Source organism: Pelodiscus sinensis, unplaced genomic scaffold, assembly GCF_049634645.1.
Source record: "Pelodiscus sinensis isolate JC-2024 unplaced genomic scaffold, ASM4963464v1 ctg59, whole genome shotgun sequence".
In the NCBI taxonomy this organism is placed as follows: domain Eukaryota; kingdom Metazoa; phylum Chordata; order Testudines; family Trionychidae; genus Pelodiscus; species Pelodiscus sinensis.
Window position 1 is genome coordinate 672915 of NW_027465846.1, and position 24071 is coordinate 696985.

Genomic DNA, 24071 nt, shown 5'->3' on the forward strand with positions numbered 1-24071 from the left:
GCCCCCTTCCCCCACCCTCCGTATACACACACTGCTGGGATCCCGGGGGGGGGCACCCCCCCACAGGGGACAGGTGCCCTGCTGGGGCCAGATGAGGGGCAGGGGGCGCCCTTTGCAAGCGAGGACTGGTGGGACAGCAGGGGGCAGGGTGTCACTGCAGCAGGGTGGGGGAGAGAGGGCCCCATGGAAGTTGGGGGCCCCCGTGGGAGACAGGGAGACGCCAGGGTCCAGCCGTCACCTCTCACCAGGTTTATTAAGGTCACGTTAGCAGCAGATCCGAGTTCCCGTGATGCTATTGCAGATGGTATGGACAGAACCGCGCCTGCTCCCTTCCCCGGAGGCCGGGTGCCCTGGCCCCAGGCGTGGGGGGGCGGGCGGGGGTCTATGGCTTTTCCAGAGGGGTTTCCACTTGGTCCGGGGGGAGCAGGGGGAGCAGGGGGGTTGCTTTTTCCCCCCCGAAACACTTAACAACAAAGACCCAGGACGGTTGCTCGGGGGACGGACGGACAGGGAGAAAGGCGGACGGACAAACGCACAGACATGCGTGGGGGGGGCAGGAGACATGAGCTGGATGCTCCGAGATGGATTCCCTGCCCCCACTATCCCCCCCATTCTTGGGGGGCACCCGGATGCCTGGGTTCTCCGCCTTCCCCACACACACACACGGGGGGGGGGGGAATCACGTTCATGCAAACAACAAAGAGACGTGTTTTGGAGGTGGGGGGGAAGGGAGACGCACACATTCCCCCCCCAGTCTAGCTCAAGCAGGAAGTCTCCTCGGGGGGGGGGCGTGACTCCCATTCCAGAGGAAGCCCAGCCCCCCCGATGGGTCCATCAGTGCAGGGGGCTCCTCTCAGCACAGACCGGGGGGGTAGCGGGGGGCACACGGGGTGTGGAAAGAGCCAGCCAAAGGGTCCTGGTTCCTCTCCGCAAGGGGGTGCAGACCCCGGACACCTGGGTTCACAGTGCGTGGGTGTGCCTACAGCGACATCCTGACCCCCCCCAAGGGGCGGGGCCCCCCCCACTGGATAACATGCACAGAGGGGGATCCCAGCCTGTGCCCTCCCCGCCACAAACCGGCTCCGGGGGGGTGTTTGGAGACAGCTTGGTCCTGGCTTCTCCTATGGCTTTGAGAAAAGGTGACACCCCCCCCACCGCTGCCCCCCCACTGACACACAGAACTGGATGGCACCTCCCCCTGGACACGCAGAACAGCCCAGAACCAGGGAGCACAGCCACAAACCTGGGGGGGGAGAGAGAGAGACTCCGCTCAGCCCTGCCGGGCCCCTCACTCCTACCCGCAGCCCCCGCTCCCCCCCCCCCCCCCGCCGGGGCTTCTCCCTCCCACCCCCAGCCCTGCCGGGGCCCCTCCCTCCTGCCCGCAGCCCCCGCTCCCCCCCCCCCCCCGCCGGGGCTTCTCCCTCCCACCCCCAGCCCTGCCGGGGCCCCTCTCTCCTGCCCGCAGCCCCTGCCCCCCCCAGCCTGCCGGGGCCCCGCCCTCTTGCCTACAGCCCCTGCACCCCCTCCCACCTTGCTGGGGCTTCTCCCTCCCTCCTGCCCGCAGCCCCTGCCCCCCCCAGCCTGCCGGGGCCCCGCCCTCTTGCCTACAGCCCCTGCACCCCCTCCCACCTTGCTGGGGCTTCTCCCTCCCACCCCCAGCCCTGCCGGGGCCCCTCCCTCCTGCCCGCAGCCCCTGCCCCCCCCAGCCTGCCGGGGCCCCGCCCTCTTGCCTACAGCCCCTGCACCCCCTCCCACCTTGCTGGGGCTTCTCCCTCCCACCCCCAGCCCTGTCGGGGGCCCTCCCTCCTGCCCGCAGCCCCTGCCCCCCCCAGCCTGCCGGGGCCCCGCCCTCTTGCCTACAGCCCCTGCACCCCCTCCCACCTTGCTGGGGCTTCTCCCTCCCTCCTGCCTGCAGCCCCTGCCCCCCCCAGCCTGCTGGGGCCCCGCCCTCTTGCCTACAGCCCCTGCACCCCCTCCCACCTTGCTGGGGCTTCTCCCTCCCACCCCCAGCCCTGTCGGGGCCCCTCCCTCCTGCCCGCAGCCCCTGCCCCTCCCCCCCGCAGCCCCTGCCCCCCCAGATACTCACAGCCCGAGGGGGTTCTGGGGGGCCTAGTCCGAGTGGACACCCTCCACCACGATGCTGGGCTTGTCACGCTGCGCACTCTTGGACATGTAGCTGTTCAGGGTTTTCTCCTGGGGGGGGTAAGTGGGGGGGGGGAGGAGAAGTCAGAGCTGGCACCAGTGCCCCTCCCTCCGCCCCCCGCAGTCCCATCTCCCAGGCCCCTCCCCCACCTGGTCCCACAGCACAAAGCCCTCCTGCCCCCTTGTGCACCCCTGCCCAGCCCCACAACCCCCTCCCGACAGCCCCCCTCCATCTCCCCCATTACCTCCACCAGCTGGTGCCAGTGCTCGATGGGTTTGCGGGGGTTGGCCAGCATCTCGGCCCAGTGCTCCCGGCCCGGCCCCTCCGCGTCGCTGCCCACGCGGCACATCCCGATCACCTCGTTGTGCCCGATGCTGGGGAGACAGGCCGGTCGGTGCTGGTCCCCGCCCGCCCCCCAGCGCCCGCCCTGGCGCCAGGGGAGAACCCTGGAGTCCCGGCTCCCAGCCCCAGGCTCTAACCACTAGGCCCCAGCACCAGGAGAGAACCCCGGAGTCCCGGCTCCCAGCCCCAGGCTCTAACCACTAGACCCCAGCACCAGGAGAGAACCCCGGAGTCCCGGCTCCCAGACCCTGCTCTAACCACTAGACCCCAGCACCAGGAGAGAACCCCGGAGTCCCGGCTCCCAGCCCCAGGCTCTAACCACTAGGCCCCAGCACCGGGAGAGAACCCCGGAGTCCCGACTCCCAGCCCCAGGCTCTAACCACTAGACCCCAGCACCAGCAGAGAACCCCGGAATCCCGGCTCCCAGCCCCAGGCTCTAACCACTAGACCCCAGCACCAGGAAAGAACCCCGGAGTCCCGACTCCCAGCCCCCTGCTCTAACCACTAGGCCCCAGCACCAGGAGAGAACCCTGGAGTCCCGACTCCCAGCCCCCTGCTCTAACCACTAGGCCCCAGCACCAGGAGCCTTGGCTCCCAGCCCGCCCCCCAATTCTAGGCCAACAGCCCCACCCCCCATTCCCAGAGCCAGAGGGGGAAGGTGCCCCCCTCCCCGCCCGCGCCCCTCACCAGTCGTAGTCCATGACGGTGATGGTGAGGCTGACGTGCTCGGCGTTCTCGTGCGGCATGTCGAAGACGAGCGCCTCGTTGTAGCTGGGGTTCAGGGTGTTCTTCTTGATGGACGTCTTGCGCTTCTTCAGCCGCCGCCCCTCACACATCAGCGAGGCCTTGACGTAGGGGTCTGGGGGGGCAGTTCCCAGCTCTGTGCCCTCTGGTCCGGAACAGCCCCCCCCACCGCCACCCCTTCATCGCCTTCCCCCCTCAGTAGCACCCCATCTAACCATCCCAGCCAGCCCCCCACTGCCTCCTTCCCCTCCCCCGCTGCCCCTCTGACCCCGCCCCCAGCTCGGTCCTCTGACCCCTCCCCCCGAGCCCTCACCCCTCTGACCCCGCCCCCAGCTCGGTCTTCTGACCCCTCCCCCCGAGCCCTCACCCCTCTGACCCCGCCCCCAGCTCAGTCCTCTCACCCCTCCCCCGGAGCCCTCACCCCTTTGACCCCGCCCCCAGTTCAGTCCTCTGGCCCCGCCCCCGAGCCCTCACCCCTCTGACCCCGCCCCCAGCTCAGTCCTCTGGCCCCGCCCCCGAGCCCTCACCCCTCTGACCCTGCCCCCAGTTCAGTCCTCTGGCCCCGCCCCCGAGCCCTCACCCCTCTGACCCCGCCCCCAGCTCAGACCCACTGAGCCCCACCTGAGAAGCCCGTCAGGTCCATGGCTTTGAGGTTGGAGGCCCGGATGATGGTCACAGTCAGGCGGCCAGCGGTGGGCAGGTAACAGAGGGAGAAGTTCACCTCCCCCAGGTCGGCCTTCTCCTGCAGGGAGCACAGGGAGGTCAGAGGGGGCAGGCCCTGAGCCCCACCCGCCAGCGCCTCCCCGGCCTGAATATTTCATGCCCCTTTACCAGGCCGCAGCTATTTCCTGCCCATGAATATTAATGGCCCTTGGCCCCGGGCGCCAGCCCAGCCCGCGTGTTACAGTCCCTGGCGCCGGGCCACCGCCCCCCCCCAGCATGGGCGGCGAGAGCAACGCGGCCGAGACACCGCGGCCGGCTCCCCGGAGTCGCGTGACCCCCACGCGGTGCCCCCCAGCGCCAACCCGCAGCCCCCAGCCCAGCTGTGCCCCCACTCCCGCCCCACAGCCCCTGCCAGCCCAGCCCCGCCCCCACTCCCGCCCCACAGCCCCTGCCAGCCCAGCCGGTGCCCCCACTCCTGCCCCACAGCCCCTGCCAGCACAGCCGGTGCCCCCACTCCTGCCCCACAGCCCCTGCCAGCCCAGCCGGTGCCCCCACTCCCGCCCCACAGCCCCTGCCAGCCCAGCCCCGCCCCCCATTTCTGCCTGCAGCCCTTGCCAGCCCAGCCCCCCAGCCCAGCCGGTGCCCCCACTCCCGCCCCACAGCCCCTGCCAGCCCAGCCCCGCCCCCCATTTCTGCCTGCAGCCCTTGCCAGCCCAGCCCCCCAGCCCAGCCGGTGCCCCCACTCCCGCCCCACAGCCCCTGCCAGCCCAGCCCCGCCCCCCATTTCTGCCTGCAGCCCTTGCCAGCCCAGCCCCCCAGCCCAGCCGGTGCCCCCACTTCCGCCCCACAGCCCCTGCCAGCCCAGCCCCGCCCCCCATTTCTGCCTGCAGCCCTTGCCAGCCCAGCCCCCCAGCCCAGCCCAGCCGGTGCCCCTCACTCCCACCCCTCAGCCCCTGCCAGCCCAGCCCTTCCCCCCAGCTCGGCCCGCAACCCCTGCCAGCCCAGCCCTGCCGGTGCCCCCACTCCCACCCGCAGCCCCCCAGCTCCCCAGTCCAGCCGGTGCCCCCCACTCCCACCCGCAGCCCCCCAGCCCCCCAGTCCAGCCGGTGCCCTCCACTCCCACTCCCACCCGCAGCCCCCAAGCCCTGCCAGCACCCCTCATTCCCAGCCTACAGCCCCTCCCCCCCCCGCTCTTCTCCCAGCCCCACACGTCTCTCCTCGGGGATCAAATGCAATTGCCATCAATTGCGATGCTGCTTGGGGTTTGAGCTACTGGAAGTCAGCTGATTTCCAGGTGAGCGAAAGGGCGGGGGAGGCTGAAGAGGAGGCCTGTGTCCATCTGTCCCCCGAGCGCTCCCTGCAGCGCTGCACACCCCAGCTGGGTCACCCCTAGGACGGGGGGCAGCGGCCCGAGCGACCCACACATGGGAAGGGCCTGAACCAGCACACGGGAGCCGAGCCTGCCCCCCCATCTCCCCTCCCCCGCACGCTCCCCAAATCCATCTGCAGCTCCCGGTCCGGCCCCAGAATCCAAACGGGGGGAGCTGGGACCCCGCCCCCTACAGTCCCCGGGCCTGTTCCCTGCAGCACGGCCTGCAGCCCCCCCCGGAGAAGGGGCGTCACACTGGCTGGCAGGAGTGGGGGGGGGGGGGGGCTGGGAGCCAGGGCTGGGCTGGCAGGGGTTGCAGGTTGGGGGTGAGAGACACCAGCGGGGTTGGGGGACTGCGGGTTGGGAGGGAGGGAGCACCGGCAGGTCTGGGGGGGCAGGCCTGGGCTGGCGGGGGCTGCGGTCGGGAGGGAGTGGGCACCGGCAGGGCTGGGGGGGCAGGCCTGGGCTGGCGGGGGCTGCGGTCGGGAGGGAGGGGGCACCGGCAGGGCTGGGGGGGCAGGCCTGGGCTGGCGGGGGCTGCGGTCGGGAGGGAGGGGGCACCGGCAGGGCTGGGGGGGCAGGCCTGGGCTGGCGGGGGCTGCGGTCGGGAGGGAGGGGGCACCGGCAGGGCTGGGGGGCAGGCCTGGGCTGGCGGGGGCTGCGGTCGGGAGGGAGGGGGCACCGGCAGGGCTGGGGGGGCAGGCCTGGGCTGGCGGGGGCACCGGCAGGGCTGGGCGGGGGAGGGGAGCACACCCACCTGGCTGCTCTAATTACTCGTCAGTGTCATGAACAAGACATTCAGCTAAAACATTCAAAACCACCCAGGCTGGAAATCGCAGCAGAATTGGGTCGGAGGAGCTGGGGGGAGGGGCAGGATGGAGTCAGTTAGATCCTACATCCCTCGCCAGGCTGACACCCCCCCACACACACTCTGAAGGCAGCATCCGACCCGTGGGTTGGGATCCCCCCGAATTGCCTCTCTCATCTCCCTGGGCTGTAACCCAACTGGCCCCGGGGGTGTCCTGCTCTGGGCTTCCCCTCCCGTTCACCGGCCGGGTGTGGGTCTCGCAGGTTGGGCTGGGGAGCCGGCCTGGGCTGCCTGAGTTTGGCTGGGGGCTGTGGGGCAGGAACGGAAGTTGGACTGAGTTGGTGGGTCTGCCCTGGGGCTGGGCTGGGGTGGAGCTTTGGGAATGGGGTTGAACTGAGCTGACACAGACTGGAGGTTGGGCTGCGTCAGTCTCCCCTGTTGCCCACGTCCCCCATCTCCCCGGGGGCTCATGCACCGAGCTGGCTGCAGGGTGCCCCTCCAGATGCGCGTTTCCTTACCCTGGTTCCAGGCTGAGCTGGCTTCAGTTTGGAGTGCAACTGAGTTAAGTCTGGCTTGGGTTAGGGCTCGGGTTGGGTTGGAGTTGAGAACCGGAGCGGAGCCAAGTTGAGTCTTGGTTGGATCGGGGTGAGTTGGACTTGAATTTGGATTGGGTTGTCTTAAGGTTCAGTTGAATTGAGAGGGTTTGGGTTGAGTTCTGGTCATGTTGGGTTGAATATAGACTGGGCAGATTGAACATTGAGTTGGGTGGGGGTTGGGTTGAGTTCTGATCAGGTTGGGTTGAATATAGACTGGGCAGATTGAACGTTGAGTTGGGTGGGGATTGGGTTGAGTTCTGGTCAGGTTGGGTTGAATATAGACTGGGCAGATTGAACGTTGAGTTGGGTGGGGGTTGGGTTGAGTTCTGATCAGGTTGGGTTGAATATAGACTGGGCAGATTGAACGTTGAGTTGGGTGGGGATTGGGTTGAGTTCTGGTCAGGTTGGGTTGAATATAGACTGGGCAGATTGAACGTTGAGTTGGGTGGGGGTTGGGTTGAGTTCTGGTCAGGTTGGGTTGAATATAGACTGGGCAGATTGAACGTTGAGTTGGGTGGGGGTTGGGTTGAGTTCTGGTCAGGTTGGGTTGAATATAGACTGGGCAGATTGAACGTTGAGTTGGGTGGGGGTTGGGTTGAGTTCTGGTTGGGTTGGGTTGAATGTAGACTGGGCAGATTGAACGTTGAGTTGGGTGGGGGTTGGGTTGAGTTCTGGTCAGGTTGGGTTGAATATAGACTGGGCAGATTGAACGTTGAGTTGGGTGGGGGTTGGGTTGAGTTCTGGTTGGGTTGGGTTGAATGTAGACTGGGCAGATTGAACATTGAGTTGGGTGGGGGTTGGCTTAAGTTAAGGTCGGGTTGAAGTGGAGAGCACAGCTGAACCGAGATGGGGTCAACCCCTCCCCCAACCCTCTCCCGCCCCATGGTCCCACGCACCGAGCTGGCCTCCAGGATATCCCTCCAGATGGGCGTCTCGTCATCCCGCTCCGCCATCTCCAGCAAGTTGTCCAGCACCACCTGCCCAATGAGGTCGTGGCGGGAGAAGCGGTCGAAGTCGTAGACGCTGAAGTGCAGCTTGCGCCCGGGCAGCTCGGCAAAGGGGACGTTGAAGCTGAATGTCTCGTTGAAGACGGGGTTGAGCGTCTTGCGATGCACCTTGGTCTGGAACTTCTTCTTGCGGTCCGGGAGCAGGTACATCTTGACGTAGGGATCAGAGAAGCCGTTAGCGTCCTTGGCCGGCAGGTCCAGCGCCCGCAGGATCTTCACCACCAGCTGCTCGGAGGCGTAGGCGTAGCGCAGCGCGAAGCTGATGCGCCCGCACGGGGGAGCTTCGGCCTTGCGGTGCTCTGCCTCGCCCAGGCGCTGCTTGTACAGCTCCGGTTTGATCTGCCCGATGCTAGTAGCCTGCTCCGGCTTGTCCTCGCCACCGTGGCCACCCACGTCCGGGCTGGACAGCTGCTGCGTCACAGGGCGCGGCAGGGTGTTGTACCTGCCGGCGGCGGAAGTTGGGAAGGACACGCTGAGACCATGGGGGGAGTCAACCCACCCCGGGACAGGCCCATAGCTACACCCCACTGAGTCCCCACACTCCGCAGCACCTCCCATGACCTTCCTAGGCCCAGGGCTGTCCCCCCAGCCAGGCCCAGGTACTCCGCTGCCACCCAAGACAGACTCCCCCTTGCTGCCCCCTCCCATGCCATGTCCTTTCCTGGCCTCACCTGGGCGTGGGCACCAACGTGGCCACCTGCTGGTGGGAGTGTGCATTGGGCAAGCCACCGGCTTCCTTTGCCACGCCCTGCCCTTCCACCGGCAGGTCGGGCGAGGTCTGGCTCAGCTTGAGACTGGCCTCGGGGTAGGAGTCCATGTCGAGGTAGGAGCGCTCGGGCATCTCAGGCCCCAGCTCGACGCGCTCCACCAGCAGGTCACCGAAGGGTGAGTGGTGCAGGTGGCCATGGTCCTTGCGTGGCGCCGGCGCAGCCCCCTTATCCCGCCAGGGGATCCAGCATAGCTTCCAGGAAACAAAGAGCGAGACGCCCAGCAGCACGATGCCGCAGAAGGTGACAATGACGGACAGCAGGCTGACGGAGATGTCTGTGCGGGGCAGAAGCTGTGAGCAGCGGGAGGGGACACGGAGAGGCACGCTGGAGGCCCTATCCTCCCATCACCCTCCCCTCCGCCCCCCAAGCCTCATGGCACAAAGACAGGACTGCGTCCCTCACACAGTGTCCCATCACGGCCAGGAACATGGACAACCACGTTCCCCAGCAGCCTCCAGCCACCGCTGGGGACAAAGACGTGGCCACATGCTCTCTAATAGCGCCATACCTCTTGGAACGTGTCCTCCTATAATATCCCACCTCTGCCTGTAACGTCGACGTGGCCACTTCCCCTCTAATACCTTTATACCTCTTGGAATGTGTCTATAATATCCCACCTCTGCCTGTAACGTCGATGTGGCCACTTCCCCTCTAATACCTTTATACCTCTTGGAACGTATCTGTAATATCCCACCTCTGCCTGTAATGTCGACGTGGCCACTTCCCCTCTAATACCTTTATACCTCCTGGAACGTGTCCTACTGTAATATCCCACCTCTGCCTGTAACATCAACGTGGCCACTTCCCCTCTAATACCTTTATACCTCTTGGAACGTGTCCTCCTGTAATATCCCACCTCTGCCTGTAACGTCAACGTGGCCACTTCCCCTCTAATACCTTTATACCTCTTGGAACGTGTCCTCCTGTAATATCCCACCTCTGCCTGTAACGTCGACGTGGCCACTTCCCCTCTAATACCTTTATACCTCTTGGAACGTGTCCTACTGTAATATCCCACCTCTGCCTGTAACGTCAACGTGGCCACTTCCCCTCTAATACCTTTATACCTCTTGGAACGTGTCCTCCTGTAATATCCCACCTCTGCCTGTAACGTCGATGTGGCCACTTCCCCTCTAATACCTTTATACCTCTTGGAACGTGTCCTACTGTAATATCCCACCTCTGCCTGTAACGTCAACGTGGCCACTTCCCCTCTAATACCTTTATACCTCTTGGAACGTGTCCTACTGTAATATCCCACTGCTGCTTGCAACGCAGACATGACCATGTCCCCGGTAATATTCTGACCCCTCTTGGAACACGGATACGATCACATCCCCCACACACGCACACACAATGTCTCAATGACATCTGGAATGTAGACACGACCACGTCCCCACATAATATCTTAGCACACTCTAGAACGTAGGTCTGACCACATCCACCTGGGATAACCTCATCGCCTGAAACCTAGACATAACCATGACCTCCCACAACAGCCCATCACTGCCTGGACTGTAGATATAACCATGTCCCTTGTAATATTACAATCTCTGTTGGAATGTAGACATGACCACATCCCCCCACGCACAATATCCCAACACCTTCTGGAATACAGACATGACCACATGTCCTTGTAATGTCCCAGGAACACAGACATGACCACAACTTCCTACAATACCCCAATGCCCCCTGGAATATAGACACAACCACATCCTGCTACAATACACAAACACCCCTGGAACGTGGACGTGACCACGTCCCCCCACAATATCGCAATACTCCCTAAAACGTAGACACGACCACGCCCATTCACGACACCCAACACTCTCTTGGAACACGGACATAATCACATCTCTGGTAATATTCCAATGCCCTTGGAACATAGACATGACCATACACCCCCATGCACACATGCACAATATCTGATCGCTGCCTGGAACACAGACATGACCACATCTCTGTCACAATACCCCACCACTCCCTGGAATATAGATGTGACCATGTCCCCCACAATACCCCAGCACTCACTGACACATAGACATGACCAGGCCTCGACACACCGCTGTTCCTACTCACCCATGGCGAGTAGATTTCAGTCAGTCGCTCTGTGTGCCCCATTCACCAGCGCTGCGCACATGCGCGGTACGGGACTGGTGAGTAGCTCTCATCGCAGCTTGTCGATCGCTGGACATGACCACCTTCCCCGATAATACCCCAGCACTCGCTGGAACACAGGCATACCCATGTTCCCCGCACAATACCCCAGAACTCACTGACACATAGACATAACCACATCCCCCACAATGCTCCAGCACTTGCTGACACGTAGACATGACCACATTCCCTGCACAATACTCCAGCACTCGCTGACGCGTAGAGGTGACCACATCCCCCACAATACCCTAGCACTCGCTGACACGTAGACATTACCATGTCCCCCCACAATACTCCAGCACTCCTCGGAACGTAGACATGACCACGTCCCCCACAATACCCCAGCACTTGCTGGAACGTAGACATGACCACACTCCCCACACAATACTCCAGCTCTCGCTGACACGTAGACATGACCATGTCCCCCCACAATACCCCAGCACTTGCTAGAATGTAGACATGACCACATCCCCCGCACAATACCCCAGTACTCGCTGACACGTAGACGCGACCATGTCCCACACAATAACTCAGCACTCGCTGACACGTAGACATGACCACGTCCCACACAATACCCTAGCACTCGCTGACACATAGACATGACCATGTCCCACACAATACCCTAGCACTAGCTGACACGTAGACATGACCACGTCCCACACAATACCCTAGCACTCGCTGACACATAGACATGACCATGTCCCACACAATACCCTAGCACTGGCTGACACGTAGACATGACCACGTCCCACACAATACCCTAGCACTGGCTGACACGTAGACATGACCACGTCCCACACAATACCCTAGCACTCGCTGACACGTAGACATGACCATGTCCCACACAATACCCTAGCACTCGCTGACACGTAGACATGACCATGTCCCACACAATACCCTAGCACTCGCTGACACGTAGACATGACCACGTCCCACACAATACCCTAGCACTCCCTGACATGTAGACATGACCACGTCCCACACAATACCCTAGCACTCGCTGACACGTAGACATGACCATGTCCCACACAATACCCTAGCACTCGCTGACACGTAGACATGACCACGTCCCACACAATACCCTAGCACTCGCTGACACGTAGACATGACCATGTCCCACACAATACCCTGGCACTCGCTGACACGTAGACATGACCACGTCCCACACAATACCCTAGCACTCGCTGACACGTAGACATGACGGCTATGTCTACATTGGCATGATTTTGCGCAAGAACTCTTTTGCGGAAGAGTTCTTGTGCAAAAACTCTTCCAGAAGAGAGCGTCTACACTGGCATGTGCCTTTGCGCAAGAGCATCCGTGCCAGTGTAGACGCTCTCTTGCGGAAGAAAGCTCTGATGGCCAGTTTAACCATCGGGCTTTCTTGCGCAAGAAATTCTTGTTGCCTGTCTACACTGGCCTCTTGCGCAAGAACAGTTGTGCAAGGGGGCTTATTCCTGAGCAGGAGCATCACAGTTCTTGCGCAAGAAGCCCTGATTTCATATATTAGAACGTCAGTGTTCTTGCGCAAGAACTCCCCGCCAGTGTAGATAGGCAGCAAGTTTTGGCGCAAAAGTGGGCACTTTTGCGCAAGATTGCACCAATGGAGACACAATCGACCATGTTCCCCACACAATACCCCAGCACTCGCTGACACGTAGAGGTGACCACATGCCCCACAATACCCCAGCACTCGCTGACACGTAGAGGTGACCACATGCCCCACAATACCCCAGCACTCGCTGACACGTAGAGGTGACCACGTGCCCCACAATACCCCAGCACTCGCTGACACGTAGAGGTGACCACGTGCCCCACAATACCCCAGCACTTGCTGACACGTAGAGGTGACCACGTGCCCCACAATACCCCAGGACTCGCTGACACGTAGAGGTGACCACGTGCCCCACAATACCCCAGCACTCGCTGACACGTAGACGTGACCACGTGCCCCACAATACCCCAGGACTCGCTGACACGTAGAGGTGACCACGTGCCCCACAATACCCCAGCACTCGCTGACACGTAGAGGTGACCACGTGCCCCACAACACCCCAGCACTCGCTGACACGTAGACGTGACCACGTGCCCCACAATACCCCAGCACTCGCTGACACGTAGAGGTGACCACGTGCCCCACAATACCCCAGCACTCGCTGACACGTAGAGGTGACCACGTGCCCCACAATACCCCAGGACTCGCTGACACGTAGACGTGACCACGTGCCCCACAATACCCCAGCACTCGCTGACACGTAGAGGTGACCACGTGCCCCACAATACCCCAGCACTCGCTGACACGTAGAGGTGACCACGTGCCCCACAATACCCCAGCACTCGCTGACACATAGAGGTGACCACGTGCCCCACAATACCCCAGCACTCGCTGACACGTAGAGGTGACCACGTGCCCCACAATACCCCAGCACTCGCTGACACGTAGAGGTGACCACGTGCCCCACAATACCCCAGCACTCGCTGACACGTAGAGGTGACCACGTGCCCCACAATACCCCAGCACTCGCTGACACGTAGAGGTGACCACGTGCCCCACAATACCCCAGCACTCGCTGACACGTAGAGGTGACCACGTGCCCCACAATACCCCAGCACTCGCTGACACGTAGAGGTGACCACGTGCCCCACAATACCCCAGCACTCGCTGACACGTAGAGGTGACCACGTGCCCCACAATACCCCAGGACTCGCTGACACGTAGAGGTGACCACGTGCCCCACAATACCCCAGGACTCGCTGACACGTAGAGGTGACCACGTGCCCCACAATACCCCAGCACTCGCTGACACGTAGAGGTGACCACGTGCCCCACAATACCCCAGCACTCGCTGACACGTAGAGGTGACCACGTGCCCCACAATACCCCAGCACTCGCTGACACGTAGAGGTGACCACGTGCCCCACAATACCCCAGGACTCGCTGACACGTAGAGGTGACCACGTGCCCCACAATACCCCAGGACTCGCTGACACGTAGAGGTGACCACGTGCCCCACAATACCCCAGGACTCGCTGACACGTAGAGGTGACCACGTGCCCCACAATACCCCAGGACTCGCTGACACGTAGAGGTGACCACGTGCCCCACAATACCCCAGCACTCGCTGACACGTAGAGGTGACCACGTGCCCTACAATACCCCAGGACTCGCTGACACGTAGAGGTGACCACGTGCCCCACAATACCCCAGCTCTCGCTGACACGTAGACGTGACCACGTGCCCCACAATACCCCAGCACTCGCTGCCACACAGAGGTGACCCCGCGCCCCGGAGCAGAGCCCGCCCCTTACCCGAGTCGGTGGGTGGGGGGTGCCCACGGTTGCGCAGCAGGTCGGTGAATTCCAGGCATTTCTCATGTTGCTCCAGCGCCCGCAGGGAGAAGCAGAGCTCCTTGAGCAGGGTGAGGGCGCTGCGGCACACGTCCTCCTCGTAGTCCCCTGACATGGTGCCGCACCATCTGCCCAGCACCGGGAGAGAGCCGGTGAGCTGCCCGAGGGGCGCCTCCCTAAACACACCCCAGCAGCCAGCGTGCCCACATGGGCGTCCTCCTGTGCTGGGCAGAGACCGGGTGAGCCATGTGCACACACCTGCTGCACTCTGGTGTGCACACCCACGCAAACGTGTGCACTTTTTGCACATGCACATCCACACAAGCACGTGTGCATTTGTACACCTGCTCAAGTATATGTCTCCTTTGCACATACATGACCACACATGCACAGCTACACTCTTAGGGCCAAACAAACGTGCATTTGCACAGGAACATGCACTCAAACAAGTGAGCATTTGCACATGCACGTGCACACAAACAGGTGTGCATTTGCACATCTACGCAAAAGCACTTGCATTTGCACATGCACACGCATACAAACAAGTGTGCATTTGCACATGCACGCACACACAAACAGGCATGCATTTGCACATTCACATGCACACAAACAGGCATGCATTTGCACATTCACACGCACACAAACGGATGTGCATTTACACTTGCAGGCCCACAAAAACACAAGTGCATTTCCACATGCTAGTGTGGGCTGGCATGCATACCCATAGGGTTACTCCCGCAGGGCCATGCAATCTCACATGCACCTGCTATGCCCACGTGCAAAGACTTGTGCACTGACACACCAGCATGGGCTCACACACTCGCCGCTGTGCACCAGCTGGTGGACCCGTGTGCACGCACAGTCGCATGGGCCAGCTCTCCCTCGCCCGCATCTGCCGCCCGCCACGGGCTCCCCCATGCTCCCCTATCCATCTGCGCCCCCGGCCCCCACTCACCTGCTCAGCCGCCTCCGTCTCCGGCCGGCTCGGGGTGCCGGTGTGGGGGCTGGCTGGGGCGTCAGTACCGGTGCCGGCGAGCCGGTGTCTGCGTGGGACGGGTGCGGGCGCCCAGGTCTCCCATGGCGGGCACCGCCAAAGCCATGCGGCACCGGGGCCCGGCCCTGGCGGGCGCCCCCTTCTGGCAGCTCCGGGATCAGCAGCACAGCCCAGCCATGCTCCACGGGGGGGGGGGGGGGGGGGGCAGCTCACAGGGCCAGGGGGGCAGGACCCCAGCTGAGAGATGGGGGGCCAGGCCTTTCCATTGGTGGGGGGCGCGGCTCAGACAGGCGTCTCCTGGGGGGGTGTTGGGTGGAGCTGTGGGGTGGGGGTGGAAGGCCCTCGATTCACAGGCACCTGTGGGGGGAGGAGCTCATGAGAGGGAGGTGTCTGCACCCCAGCCCCCTCCTCTCATGACCCAGCCCCACTCCCTGCCCCCAGGAAGCTCCCCTCCCCCACTCCCCCAGACTATTCATGATCTCCAAAACCCACTTCCCCCTGCCCTGCCCCCCTCCCCGACCTTCCCCCCCTTCGTCCAGCCTCAGAAACCCCCCCTCCCCTTCCACCGTATCCCCTCAGCCCTATCCACCACCCCTCATCTGGCCTGGTAGGTTACAGCAGGGGGGCTGGGAGCCAGGACTCCTGGGTTCTCTCCCCAGCTCCGGGAGGGGAGTAGGGGCTAGTGGTTAGAGCAGGGGGGCAGCCAGGACTCCTGGGTTCTCTCCCCAGCTCTGGGAGGGGAGTAGGGGCTAGTGGTTAGAGCAGGGGGGCAGCCAGGACTCCTGGGTTCTCTCCCCAGCTCCAGGAGGGGAGTGGGGGCTAGTGGTTAGAGCAGGGGGGAGCCGGGACTCCTGGGTTCTCTCCCCAGCTCCAGGAGGGGAGTGGGGGCTAGTGGTTAGAGCAGGAGGGAGCCGGGACTCCTGGGTTCTCCCCTGACTCTCGCTGCCAGACCCACGGGAGGAGGAGGGCTGGGTGCCGTCCCTGCCTCTCCAGAGAGTAGCCCCTCTCTGTGTGCCGGGGGCGGGCGTACTCCCACCCCCCGGTCGCAGCAGCCTGGCCTGCCAGGTCCCAGCGTAGGTGTCGCTGCTGCAGCCGCATTCGGCTCAGCTCGGGCTCTTGCCTGCCCTGAATACCCAAGTACCAGGCCAGCGGCTCCCCCCCCCCCATGCACAGCGAGCTGCCTCCGGGGCCCTGGGCGGGCGGAGGGGCCTTACCGGCCGTAGGAGGGGCAGAGCTGGGGGGGGCAGAGACGCGCCAGGCCCAGCAGAGGACCTGGAGCAGCCTGGCCAGCACATGTCACCCTCCTCCCCCCGCCCCTGCCCCTGGGGCCCAGGCCGGGCAGCTGCTGCCTGTCACATCGCGTTGGGACGCTGGCCCTGCTCAGCCACGCTGACACGCGCCCGTGCGGAGGCAGGCCGGGCCCGGTGCGACGCGGGTGCAAAACGTGCCAGGCTGGGCACCCGCGCGTGAACCCGCGACCCCGCTCCCCGTGCGCCCGGCTCGTGAGTGCAGGCCCTGCCCCAGGCTGGGGTTTCTCCGCCCCGGCGGCCCCCCCGCCGGTGAGTCACCAGCACCAGCGCCGCACGGGGGAAGGAGAGGAGCCCACACACACACACAAGGTGCAACAGACACGTGGGGTCACAGCAGCCGGGAGCAGGCGTCTGACACCAGCCGGGGGGGGGCATCGCTGTGGGGAACCCTGAGCCTGAGGAGGCTCCTTGGGATTGCCGGGGGGGGCGCCAGAGGGACAGAGACGGGGGGGGGGGGACACGGGAGTCCCTGGTCCCAGCCAGCCCCGGCTCCAGTAACCAGAGCTGCCCGTGTGGCAAACCCAGCCAAGCCGGGTCGATATGTCGCTTGTTGCTGCCAGGAGCTGGAATTCCCCCCCCCCCCCCCCCCCAGGGAGATCCTCTGGTGGCTGGAGGAAGGGGGGGGGGGCTGCTTCCCAGCCACCACGGGACGGGGACGCAGCAGGCCCAGAACCGACTCCCAAACAAGCAGGCCTGGGAGCGTCTCAGATGCGGAGGGTCGGGGGGGGGCCGGCGTAAGGCAGCCAGGCCTGGTTCTGGACAGAGCGGCAGGACTCCTGGGTGCTCTCCCCAGCTCCAAGAGGGGAGGGGGCAGCGAGGGTCCTCTCCCTGGCCCTGGCGGGGGGGGCGGGGCTGCAGTGTTTGAGGGGGAGGGGCTGGGTCCTGGCACCCGGAGGGGAGGGGGCTCTGGTGGGTCAGAGCAGGGGGCCCGACTGTCTTGGAACCCCCCCCGACCAGCTCTGTGCCCCCTCCCCCTCCCTCCATCCTGAACAGGCCTCCCCACGTCCCCAGCCCATCACACAAACAGGCCTTGATCCCTGCCGGCAGAGCGCTGGGTGGGAGCGGGGTGTGGGGGGGCTGCTGCCCCCCACCCGGGGCGTGTCACACACAATCGCAGCCACACGCCGCACCGCGCAGCGCCACGGGGGGGCTCTCTGGAGGGGACGCCACTGGAGGGCCCCCCCCCCGGCAGAGCATGAGCAGCAGGGCCCATGGCATGCTCACGCCCCCTCTCTCTCGCACGCCGCCCCGGTGTCACGCCTGCCCCAGTGCTCTCTCGCACACACCCAGCGTGAGCAGCCCCCCCCCCCCACACACACAGAGCCTTTGTCTCCCGGACAGCCAGCCGGAGCGGCGCTGGTGTCGCACACTCGCGCACACTCGCGCTTTCGCACACTCACGTCCGGGCTGGCTCCGGTTTTGCTCCTAATCACATTAGCGTCGTGTTGTCACAACAGCCGCCCGGGAGGCGGCTCCCTTGTCTGAGTCGAGCAGCCCCCCCCCTCCCTGCTGACAGGCGGCTGCCTCCTAATTACACCCTGTGCTGGGGGGGGGGGACAAGGGGAAGCCCCCTGCACGCAGCTGTGCCGGGAGCTGCTCCAGCAGCCCCCCACTGCTGTGCATCTGCCCCCCCACTCCTGTGCAACAGCCCCCCGCCAGCAGCCTCCAAGCGTTCCCTTCCCCCAGAGCTTCCCTTCCGCCCTCCCCCCCATTGCTGTGGACAAAGTGGGGGTGCACCGGGCACTAGGAGACCTTGCATCCCTCCCCCACACATCCTCTCCTCCCCCCGCCAGCTGCAGACCCACCAGACCCCAGCGTCCGACCCCTGGGCTAAAGAACATCCAGCCCCCCGCAACCCACCACTTCGCACCCCGATCAGCTAGAGACCCTGCACCCCATCCCCTCCCTGCACCCCTGAAATCCTCCCCCTTCTGCACCCCCCAACCTCTATGCACCCCATCTCCTTCCTCCCTAATTGTCCCAAATCTGCTCCCTGCACCCTCCACTTTCAGAGCACCCCCCAACTCCCATCCCTGAACCCCAACTCCCCCCTACAGCCTCCAAACCCTCCAGCACCTACACCTCCATGCACCCCACCTCCTCCTTCCATGCACCCCCAAGTCTCCCCTCTTGCATCCCCACCTTCATGTACCCCCAGTTCCCCTCCATGCACCCCGAACTCCTCCCCTCTCTGCACCCCCAAATCCACCTCTCCTGCACCCCAATTCACCACTCTCCCTGCATCCCCCAAATCCACCCCCTGCATCCTCACCTCCAATGCACCTCTGCCTGCACCCCCCAAATCTGCCCCCTGCAACCGCATCTCCAATGCACCCCCCTCATCACTCCCCCCAAATCCGCCCCCTGCACCCGCACCCCCAATGCACCCCTCTCCCCGCACCCCCCAAATCCGCCCCCTGCACCGGCACCCCCAATGCACCCCTCTCCCCCCAAATCCGCCCCCTGCACCCGCACCCCCAATGCACCCCTCTCCCCGCACCCCCAAATCCGCCCCCTGCACCGGCACCCCCAATGCACCCCTCTCCCCGCACCCCCCAAATCCTCCCCCTGCACCGGCACCCCCAATGCACCCCTCTCCCCGCACCCCCCAAATCCTCCCCCTGCACCGGCACCCCCAATGCACCCCTCTCCCCGCACCCCCCAAATCCGCCCCCCTGCACCCCGCACCCCCAATGCACCCCTCTCCCCGCACCCCCCCAAATCCGCCCCCTGCACCGGCACCCCCAATGCACCCCTCTCCCCGCACCCACCAAATCCGCCCCCTGCACCGGCACCCCCAATGCACCCCTCTCCCGCGCACCCCCCATATCCTCCCCCTGCACCCGCACCCCCAATGCACCCCTCTCCCCGCACCCACCGTCTCTCTCCGCCAAGCCAGCAATCCCCGCAGCCCCCTCCCCGCGCGCCCCCCGCACCTCGGCGGCTCCCTACCTGCCGGGCCGCCAGCCCCGCCGCCCGACCCGAGCCGGCTGCGCGGGGACGGATGCGCCTCCCCCGCTCCCGGCGCGCAGAGCCGAGCAGGTGCCGGGTCCCCCCGCAGAGCCCGCGCCGGCCGCCAGGGGGAGCCCGCGCCCGGCCGGAGACGCCAAGCGCGGAGGGGGGGGGGCCCGCGGGGAGATGCGGGACCCCCAGCCCGAGGCAGCGCCCCCCCCCCCGGCCTGGCCAGCCAGGGGGGCACCAGGGGGGCTCGCACAGAGTGGGGGGAGGAGCGAGGGGTCCCCCCATAACCCAGCCCCCCACCTCAGAGAGGCCGCAGCACTGCCTGGCCAGGGGGTCCCCACTTACCCCCCCACCCCCCCCACCCCAGAGAGGCCGCAGCACTGCCTGGCCAGGGGGTCCCCACTTACCCCCCACCACCCCCCACCCCAGAGAGGCCGCAGCACTGCCTGGCCAGGGGGTCCCCACTTACCCCCCCACCCCCCCCACCCCAGAGAGGCCGCAGCACTGCCTGGCCAGGGGGTCCCCACTTACCCCCCCACCCCCCCACCTCAGAGAGGCCGCAGCACTGCCTGGCCAGGGGGGTCCCCACTTACCCCCCCACCCCCACACCCCAGAGAGGCCGCATCACTGCCTGGCCAGGGGGTCCCCACTTACCCCCCCACCCCCCACACCCCAGAGAGGGCCGCAGCACTGCCTGGCCAGGGGGTCCCCACTTACCCCCCCCACCCCCACACCCCAGAGAGGCCGCAGCACTGCCTGGCCAGGGGGTCCCCACTTACCCCCCCACCCCCCCACCCCAGAGAGGCCGCAGCACTGCCTGGCCAGGGGGGTCCCCACTTACCCCCCCCACCCCCCCACCTCAGAGAGGCCGCAGCACTGCCTGGCATGGGGTCCTCACGTACCCCCCCACCCCTACACCCCAGAGAGGCTGCAGCACTGCCTGGCATGGGGGTCCCCACGTACCCCCCCACTCCCACACCCCAGAGAGGCCGAATCACTGCCTGGCCAGGGGGACCCCACTTACCCCCCCCCCACCCCCACACCCCAGAGAGACCACATCACTGCCTGGCATGGGGGTCCCCACTTACCCCCCCACCCACACACCCAGAGAGGGCCGCAGCACTGCCTGGCCAGGGGTCCCCACTTACCCCCCCCCCCACCCCCACACCCCAGAGAGACCGCATCACTGCCTGGCATGGGGGTCCCCACTTACCCCCCCACCCACACACCCCAGAGAGGCCGCAGCACTGCCTGGCCAGGGGTCCCCACTTACCCCCCCACCCCCACACCCCAGAGAGGCCGCATCACTGCCTGGCCAGGGGTCCCCACTTACCCCCCCACCCCCACACCCCAGAGAGGCCGCAGCACTGTCTGGCCAGGGGTCCCCACGTACCCCCCCCACTCCCACACCCCAGAGAGGCCGCATCACTGCCTGGCCAGGGGTCCCCACGTACCCCCCACCCCCACACCCCAGAGAGGCCGCAGCACTGTCTGGCCAGGGGTCCCCACTTACCCCCCCCACCTCTACACCCCAGAGAGGCCGCATCACTGCCTGGCCAGGGGGTCCCCATGTACTCAGCCCCCCACCCCCAGAGGCAGCTGCATGTTGGGCGAGGGGTCTGCCAGTGGGGAGGGGTGATGCTGGCCAGGCTTGGGGAGGAGAGACCTGGCTGCTATCGGTTACGCGCGCACACACACACACGTGTGCAAGGTCATGGGTCCCCCTGCCGCTGGCACACGCCCACCGGTGAGGAACCCGCCAGTCGCCATGTCGGAGCCACGGGGGCCATGACTGGAGGACAAAATCCCTGGAGTGGCCGGGTGGGGGTGTTTCTCCGCCCTTCCATCCCCACCAGGCCTGCTTGCCACCAGACACAGGGGCTCCGTGCACCAGGGCGTGCACCATGGGGCTAGTGTCGGCGAGGGGCTGCAGGGGCCACGGCTGTTAGGCTGGGCCCTGGAGCCAGGCAGGGTGAAGGGGGGGGAGTTTGGCCCCACCAGGGCCGAGGACAGGTTTGTGTGCTCACAATCACACCCACCCTCGCACAATTGATTTGCACGGCTGTAGCGTCAGGACGGTGTGAAAGACATCCCTGTGCATGGACCTGCACACCGCTGGGTGCTGCTGCAAAAGGTGGGGGGAGGCAGGGAGCTGGGGGGGCACAAGCTTTCGCCCCCTCCTGCACACCCACAGGCCAGAGCAGGATGGCCTGCACCCCACAGGCCAGAGCAGGATGGGGCAGCGCAGGGAGCACAGACAAGTTGTGAGGGGAGCCAGGCTGCGTGTGGAGAGGGCCAAGGGGGTTGGGTGTTACAGGAGCCGAGCAGAGAGGGGAGGTCACAGGAAAAGGGGGGGCTGGGCAGCCCACAGGGGGGAGGCAAGCGTGTGAGTCCCCGTGAATACACGGGGGGGGGCGAGTCCCTGCGTGCGAGGCAGCCATGTGGCCGAGTGGGGAGACGCCGGCCTGGCAGCTCCCTGCCCGTCTCCGTCTCCGCGCCGGGCGCTGATGCCAAGTGACAGCCGGGCCTGAGGGGGCAGCGGCCATGAGAAAGAGCAATTACCCGGCCCTGGGGCTCTGGCGCACGCACGAGGCGGGGGGCTGCTGGGTGCAGGCTCAGCTCCAACCCAGCAGCCAGAGAACCCAGGAGTCCTGGCTCCTGCCCCCTTCCCACCCCCCGGTCCCCACCTTCCCTGCACCCCCCCTCCAATGCAGCCCACAGCTCCTCCAGGAAGACTGGCAGCAGGGGGGTGAGGACTGGCCGTCTCCATGGAAACGGTCTCCGTGGCAATGGGCCTATTCAGCATCTTTTCCCCAGGGCTGCGCCAGGCAACCTGACCAGTGGATGGGGGGGACCAGGGTCAAGGGGGGGAGCAGGGAGTTGGGCAGGGGTAGGGGCAGGAGACTTGGGGGGCTCAGGGCAGGTGGCAGCCCCAGTCCCTGCCTCTTCCCCCCCCCCTCCCCTGCCCAGATCCCACTCCCTCGCCTACGCCCCACCCCAGAGGTGGCCGCAACCTCCTGGCACCAGTCCCTGAAGAGGCATTAACGGGGTCCCGGACACCCAGTGTCCCCGGCATCCAGCCAGACAGGCCATTTAATTAAAGGCAGACAGCAGCGCAGAGCCCAGGGCTGCCAGGGATGGGGGGGTGGGTGTGCAAGCCCATTAGCTAACCCTCCCTCCCCCTGCCCGGGGCTCCCCGCCATAAGCAGCCCCCACTGTACCCCACAGCGTTCCCTGAATGGGAATGTGTCCTCTGGGGGCACCGGCTCTGTCCCCAGGGCAAGGCCTGGCTGGCTCGGGAGGGGGGCACCCAGCCCCGCTAGGGGGCACCGGCTCCAACCCTGCCCTGGGGTGGGTGCTGACCTGGACTGGGGGGCAGGGAATGGGGGACATGGGACTTTTCCCCGCTACAGGGGCCCAGGTCCCCTCTGACCGGCCTAGCTGGCTCGGGGCAGGGAATGGGGCAGGGGCCTGTCCCTTCTGTGGGGGGCCAGCTCCCACCTGGCCCCAGGGCCTGGCTGGCTGAGGGGTGGAAATGGGGCAGGAGGGCTTTTCCCTTCTAGGGGGCACTGGCTCCCACCTGGCCCCAGGGCAGGGCCCGGCTGATTGAGGGGGGGGCAGAATTTCCCCTCTAGGGGGGCTCTGACTCCAAACTCCCCCTCCCCCAGCCGGTCTGCGGCTCCATCTCCTGCCTCAGCTTTTAACTTAATTAGCCAAGTCGCCAATTAATCTCCCGAGACGCAGAGAGAATTAGCGCGGGGGGGGGGGGGGGCTGGAATGCCGAGGCCCTGCCAGCGGGGGAGGGGGTCGGTTTGCAGGGCTGCTCCTTGTGGGAGGCAGGGGCGTGGGGGGCTGCAGAGAGCTGGAAGGGGGGTTAGGGGGGGCCTATGGGCCCCAATCCCAGCCCTGGCCGGCTCCGAGGAGTTTTAACCCCCCCCCCCGGGCGGGCTCATTAATGAGGAGGCGCCGATGCTAATTACCCAGCTGCGACTGTGGGTGTGAAGGGGAAGCGATAGAGCCGCCGCCGCCCGGCTGCACAGCGCACAGGGATGGGGGCCCGGACTCCTGGGTTCCCCCCCCCAGCCCGGGGGGGGGGGCTGGGAGCCAGGGGCGTCCCCCCCCCGTTGCCGCCCCCCCTCGTTAGCAGGCAGCCTATCACAGGGAGCCTGGCCCCCCAAAGGCCCCTCCCCATCACCGGGCCCCACGAGGGACCTGGTCACCCCTCTGTCCACGGCCGCCCCCCCAGCTCTGCCCAGGCGTACCCCGACCTCAGAGCTCCCTGCCCCTCTGGGGCTGGCTTGGGGAAGCTAAGATCCTGGGGGTCCTTGCCCTGGGAACTGGGGGGTTCTCAGTGAGTGGGGCTGGGTTGCCCCAACCCCCCCCCCCCCGCCTCTGGGGGAGGGGCTATGGAGAAGTGAAGGGGCGGGGCTGCGTGTTGCGGTCCCACTCCACGACCCCGTGGGAGACACCACTCCCCGTCTGGCTGGGGATAGGTCGGGCGAGTCACATGGAGGCCAACCCCCGCTCCTGATTGGATGGATTAATTTCCCACCCAAACACCCCCACGGGTGACACTGGTGGAAAGTGGGGGCTCTGGGTGGATCCCCTCCCTATGAGATAATGGGGGAAGCGATGCCCTACTAGCCCCCGACCAAGCAACACCCGCCCCCGCTGGGCTGTCACGGGCAGCAGTAGTAGGTTGTTACCCTCTCCTGAGGAGGAGAGTTTGCGGGGCCTGGGACCAGGCAGGAATGCAGGGCATGGGGGGGGGGGGGGGCTGGGAAAGATAGCGATAAGCGTAGGACATATCCCCCCCCCCATGGCTGGCGTGCACCCCGGGAGGGGAGAGGCGCACAGCC

The 24071-nt window shown here is 65.5% G+C and overlaps 1 protein-coding gene across 2 annotated transcripts; it reads right to left on the reverse strand.

Moving 5' to 3' along the window:
* Window positions 1-234: 234 nt before the first annotated feature.
* SYT3 (synaptotagmin 3) lies at window positions 235-19337 on the reverse strand. Of its 2 annotated transcripts, XM_075914917.1 has the most exons (10): window positions 19204-19337; window positions 14903-15298; window positions 13909-14075; window positions 8344-8716; window positions 7562-8114; window positions 3851-3971; window positions 3173-3344; window positions 2388-2517; window positions 2087-2193; window positions 235-1243 (listed from the first exon to the last, which is right to left on the reverse strand). In XM_075914917.1, the coding sequence occupies exons 3-9, from the start codon at window positions 14060-14062 to the stop codon at window positions 2110-2112; spliced, it is 1587 nt and encodes a 528-aa protein (XP_075771032.1). In that variant the 5' UTR covers window positions 14063-14075; window positions 14903-15298; window positions 19204-19337; the 3' UTR covers window positions 235-1243; window positions 2087-2109. The 2 variants fall into 2 exon arrangements, with proteins under 2 accessions (XP_075771032.1, XP_075771033.1); XM_075914918.1 differs by lacking the exons at window positions 13909-14075; window positions 14903-15298; window positions 19204-19337 and adding an exon at window positions 10522-10677.
* Between the last annotated feature and the right edge of the window lie 4734 nt (window positions 19338-24071).